Source organism: Nansenia antarctica, assembly GCF_963989245.1.
Source record: "Nansenia antarctica genome assembly, chromosome: 5".
NCBI lineage: Eukaryota > Metazoa > Chordata > Actinopteri > Argentiniformes > Microstomatidae > Nansenia > Nansenia antarctica.
In genome coordinates, this window is record NC_137690.1 from 60,872,860 (window position 1) to 60,878,859 (window position 6,000).

A 6,000-nucleotide genomic window follows, 5' to 3' on the forward strand; every position below is an offset into this window, starting at 1 on the left:
AACAAAGGTCTGATAAAGTCTTGCTGCGTGTTGGGTTATACTAGACTGGTGTTTGGCTGCTGGATACAATAAACTAGCGTTTCGGTTCGTTTTGTAATTGTTCGTCGTCCTGGAGACGCAACTGCTGCCATATCCGCTCTTAAAGGAACCGCCGAGAGACATGTCAAAGTGCACATTTGCATTAAGACACTCAAATCTGATTTCAGAAGGTATCAAGTTTTCTCTTTGAACTGGTTCAGACACTCATACGAAAACTGCTGACACACAGTTGGAGGTAGATTTATTTATTTTTATTTCTAAAAAGGTGTTACATGCTTTTATTCAAAACTGCATTATTTACAATGATAAATCGGAATAAATATGCTCTTCCCAATGAAAAGAGAGGGGTGAAACACATTTTAGTCAGCATCCAAAAAGGATAGGGCAATTCTACACCCTCCTCTTTCCATAGCCCATCTAATATGGACAAAGCCACATATCTAAAGAGAAGTTGAATTAAGCATATTAAATGAAATACTATAATTTAAAATGTACTCAAATAACATGAAAACAAACCATAGACAACAGCAACACATATCCTTCGCCAGAATGTTTCAACATAATCATCAATTGTGCACTCAAATGCTCTTATTTCACTCTTGTGTACCTGTATATTGGATGTAATAAAAGCAATTCTGACTTGATCGGATCTGACCTTAAAGGATATGCTACTCCAATCTGCTACCTGTCCAACAGCTGAAGGATATGGAATTAAATTAATATTCATCACCAGTAGTGAGAGACGACACTGCTCTATATCTAAGGGGTGGAGACGGTATGAGTGAAATATCTGAATGGAAAAATCTATTAACATTACAGATGGTTTACAGATTATTTCTCTACATAGTGATGCTCTTAGATTTACTTAAAAATACATCTCATCTCAAAATATTTGTGATTTGAAAGGGTGGATAATCATATTGAAACTTTGGCCAATCTAACGTTGTAAAGACACAGTGGGGCACATTGTCTGATCACTTTTCAAGTGTCTTGTCTTCTGCTAAACTGACTAATAAAAGAGTGAGGTTACAAAATCAGAAGTAAACAGTTCTATCTTAGAACACAGGCTGACCAGCCTTCACAAGGGATTTTGTCACTCAAATCTGAACGAGGCTTCTCACTAAACAGCAGTACCCTCTTGGACAAGGCCATAGCACTGATGTCTGGCTGGGGAACATATGTGAGGACAGGTACTGTACCAGAGATGGTGGAAGAGGAGTATTCATTGAAGTAACACAGAACACAAATATAAGGGCTGACATTGGATGTGTACAGAGAGAAGAGACAAGGTAGGGAGGACATGATATATGGTATTTGAAAGGTAAAGTCCCAGGTGTTGGGTGGTTTAAGAGGAGTGTAAGAAGCGGCTGAATGCGTTGTAGGCAGACTCCAGGTCAAACAGCATCTGGCGCACCTGGGAATCGTCCAGCTCATCCGAGGCTGACATGCCACTGAGAGTTGTCAACCTACAGAGAGAGAACACACAAGGTAAGAGACAATGCTATGAATGTTTGGTGGTGTAATACAGATGTATAAATAGAAAGTAAAAATTAACATGCATCCAAGTTATGCATGATAATGTTCATACAACGTTGTAAATATATTAAAATATATTTAATTTAGGGCATTTCTGCTTCATTGGGATAGAGACGGTAGAGATTGCCAGGAATGATGTGTGAGAGAGTGGGGGATGACATGCAGGATATGTCGACGGACGGAATCGAACCGGGGACCCTGTGATGATATGGCATGCACCTTAGTGTGTTACACCACTTACGCAACCCAAATGAATGAATGATGTTCTGGATCGGTATAAGCTGAATTATCTGACTCCATGGCCCTTGTCATGGAGTTGGAGAGCCTTCTCAAAGCACTCACAGTTAAACTTTGATCAGGGTTTACTCTAGAATAAACACTTGAATAAATCCCTGTCTTTACGTTTTCACTGTACAGTTAACATGTCTGGCCATTCATGCCGTTCATCGGTGATCAAAGTACAACTGTGATGGGTGAGTTGAGAATGAGATGGCTCTCTAATCCGGCTCTCTAATCCGGCTACTATAGGTACAGAGAATCATAATATCAAATGTGACCCAACGGTTTAATTAGCGTTTACACTGCTTTAAAGTATGACGCTATGTTGTTAATTACATTACTAGTTTTGCAATTAAATCAACCCTGCATTGCATAGATGGAAAATGTGTGATATATAACTTTACCAGAGGTTGACTTTGTCCTTAGCCTCATTGTCTGGTGGCATGTTACTCATTCTGTTCATGGTCTCCATTAGCTCTCTCAGGTCTGGTTGGATCTAATCAAACAAACAATCAATCAATCAGTTGATCAATCAATCCATCAATCAAACAATGATAACATTTTGAAGTTAAAGAACAGTCACTTATTTAAGTCCTCTCATCAACACTCAGGTATCCATCTATCTACCTCATCCATAGCCCGGATCTCCAGTCGCAGCTTGTCCATCACAGTGATAAAGAGCTGGAGATAACAGAAGAAAAAAAAGGACACTACAGTTTCAGACAGGATTTTGCCAAGAGCCACTTTCTCACAACAAAATGTACATATCAGCTGTAAATGCGGGTCATCTGCTGGAAACTTGACACCACACCATTACCCGCAGTAAGTGCTAGTTGGTCAACAACATAAAGGGAAGACATGCTCATGTCCAATTGGAATTCTGACATCAAAATCTTTGGGTCGTGGCTCCTTTCTATTTGTGTAGTGTGAGAAGTTCTGCAAAGCGATATAACTGCTTCAACCAATGGGAATCCAGGACACTGTACAAAATTGCAAGGTGCATGATAGAAATCGAATACTTCCTAATACACAATACATTCTAATTCTATGTTTTGATCCATGCCATGGAGAAAACAGCTACCTTGTAGATATTTCTAGAGAAAAATATATCATGAACGTTACAAATTCTATTTAAATAATAAGACAGCCAGACTGTATCTTGCATTATGAGATATCATCATGGGCTGGTCTGCGATTATAAAAGTTGCAGTGTCCGTCTGGCTTAAGACATAATAGCACGTACATTGTCTACATTTGTCACCATCTGCGATTTCAGATGTCCTGTAGTACAGGCTAACTCTGTCAGACAGAGTTCTACCGGTCTTATAAAATAGTTCATTTGTGTATTACATCTCTACTACGCACGCAGCATATTAAGTATCTCGTCTCTGCTCAGTGATACTGTTGGATCTTGGCAGGTTTTATACTGGATGCACTTTACTATAGCACCTATCCCCATCCCCCCACCCAGTGCTCTGGACAGACCAGAGCATGAGTCAAATTAAGTAAATGACTTAGCTTAAGTGCTGGAACAGAACATATTTTATAAATCAATCACTCGGGGACTCTAATGGCTTCTCTACTGGCATAAAACCCAAACTAAAGCCCTAAATTAAATCACTTTCCGTGTTCATGTCACGGGTATGCTGAACAGACATACAGATACTATATCCGCAATGCAGCGATTCAGGTTGCCCTTGTCATCCTTGATGGTGATTGGTCGGTCCTCCTTGATTCTCTCCATAGCTAGCGGACAGTCAAGCTGCCAGAAATCAGAGGGGAGAGGAGTATTGTTACAGCATAAACGTTTGACATATAAACATGCATATTAAGAAATTGAACTAGTGTCCACTGCCAACCACTCTTACTTTGAATGGGTTATAGCATTCGAAATATTACATTTAGGAATAATACGGAATGACTAATGACCATAAACTCACTCTGTACTTCCTGCAGAAGTCGTCGATGGATCCCACATCAGATCCCTGGACCTGTTTGAAAGCAGCTTTGTACTGGACAAGCAGCCTGGAGCAAGCAGCTGTGTACCTGAAGGGAACGCAGTAATCAATCTCATACTCTAGTCTATGGGATACAACTTTCCCTATTCTGTGACAGACAGATGAAGATAGGTGCACACACACACACACACACACACACACACACACACACACACACACACACACACACACACACACACACACACACACTTAGAAGATTAAAAGAACTCACTCAGTTGGGGTTACACAGTCTTTGATGTAAGCTTTCTCCAATGCTTGCAGTGTCTTCACCACAGCAAACAGCTCTGCCATGTTGTCATACCTTCATAAAGAAATATACAAAATAAGCTTTAGCCTACATTTTAACTACTTGCATGGATTGTGAAACACTCCACATTGTTATTTATTCATTTTTTTTGCACTGTAATTGGTAGTCCAGTTCTGGGACATGATGGGCACTTAAAGAGCACTTACTTCTCTCTTTCTCTTGCATTTTTGTACAACTTTACTTCCTTAAAACAGAGACAACACATATTATTATTATTATTATTATTATTAACAAATATTCTTCAATATGGTGGATAATAGAAAATACAATAAATCATTTGTGAAATAAATAGTACTCTCCCAAAGGTGGGTAACTCAAATACACTATAATGTACAATGATGCAAACACTAAAGAAAGATGCACTTACTTCATACAATTCAGGTTTATTGGCAGGGGCTATGATGGAGAAACAGGAAAGACAACAGTTAAGAGTACTTCTCATGACTGTATGACAAATCCCAACTGGGTACGTAACAAATCTCAAGATTTCTGAAAGAAAGTTAAAATCCAAAATCAGCATTACTAACCTCCTCCCATCCCTCCTGTGACAGGAATTCCATGGAACATGATGACAGCAGCTGTCGTCTCAGGCGATAATCTGTGGAATAAATATATTGTTGAAACTGTTGGAGCTAGCCTCCATCAAGGGTTATAATAGCCATAAGAGCACAACATTTTTAAATACGAACAACACCCAAAATAATCAAACTCAAGAGACGTATAATGTCCAACTGTCGTGAGGAAAAATCTAACTAGCAATGTACTCTCGATGAGAAGCATAAATGTGTGTTAATGATATAACAATATGAGCTAGCTAGCCCCTAGTTAAGCTAACTGTGTTGATAAACTCGCTACTTCAGTTATCAATTGGGTGACAATGTTGATGATTAAGCGATATATATGACATCATGTCGGACAGACTTTAGCTACTTCCCTTGGTAGCTAGCTAAATAGCTACAGCTGGCTTGATAGTAGCTAACTTTAGCTAGCCAGACAGCTAGCTAACAACATTTCCTTTGTGATTTATTTTAGCCGAAAGAAACAATAAGGACCCAATCTGCTAGGTAGGTGGATAGTTGGTATACTTTCAAATATGCGAATAAGACTATTGCACAGATAATAATCCACCTACATTTCAATAATAAATCGACATTTGTTGGAAACATTTCACTCACCTCCCTAAGCAAACTGGAGTGTGACGTCAGCATAAACACACCCCTCGTGAGGAAAGACCCAGACACGTCAAAACAAAACACAAAAGGTGCTTTAATCGAATTTAAGACGAATTGATCACGCGTGACAAAGGATGAAATGTACCCTGTTTGCCAGGACAGTCATAGACAGCAGTGTGAATAATTATTATGACGGAGCAATCATTTATTTTTAATAACATTTCCCTTGACTCATCGCTCCAACATTAAGACTTCCGATTTCGTTTTCGCGACTTCAAAATAAAAGCAACTGAAAATGATCGCAAGTCAAAATTGAAAATTACACAATCACAATATTTTCTCATATTTTTCATGTAATTAAGGAAATATTACGTAACAGAAAGAATATGCCATTTCAATTATATCATTATAATTAATATATGTGTGCAATTACATCAGTTTATGTGGGGCACATGTAATGGACTGTACACACATATTTTTTCCAAGGCTTAACTTGATATTTAGAACCAATCTACTCAGCAACACTTTTGTTTGGCCACAGTAAAATTATGTGTACAGTGACAGTCCATTGTATATGTGCCATATGCAGTCCAGCAGTCTTTCATCAGGGTAATTAGGATATTAAAAGAATATAAATAATTAAAACCCT

The 6,000-nt window shown here is 38.6% G+C and overlaps 1 protein-coding gene across 1 annotated transcript; it reads right to left on the minus strand.

Annotated features, from left to right (window-relative positions):
* Window positions 1-307: 307 nt before the first annotated feature.
* Window positions 308-4,813, minus strand: vps28 (VPS28 subunit of ESCRT-I). The gene is made up of 9 exons (XM_080532817.1): window positions 4,707-4,813; window positions 4,547-4,575; window positions 4,326-4,363; window positions 4,084-4,173; window positions 3,795-3,900; window positions 3,515-3,616; window positions 2,482-2,535; window positions 2,259-2,350; window positions 308-1,505 (listed from the first exon to the last, which is right to left on the minus strand). Exons 1-9 carry the CDS (start codon window positions 4,744-4,746, stop codon window positions 1,385-1,387), a joined length of 672 nt encoding a protein of 223 aa, XP_080388943.1. The 5' UTR covers window positions 4,747-4,813; the 3' UTR covers window positions 308-1,384.
* Between the last annotated feature and the right edge of the window lie 1,187 nt (window positions 4,814-6,000).

Coding starts and splice junctions, on each gene's coding strand:
- vps28 (XM_080532817.1), bottom strand. CDS start 4,746: ATGTTCCATGGAATTCCTGTCACAGGAGGGATGGGAGGAG. Junction 4,364..4,546: donor ATAAACCTGAATTGTATGAA/GTAAGTGCATCT, acceptor CTCTGTTTTAAG/GAAGTAAAGTTGTACAAAAA. Junction 1,506..2,258: donor AAGGACAAAGTCAACCTCTG/GTAAAGTTATAT, acceptor CTCTCTCTGTAG/GTTGACAACTCTCAGTGGCA.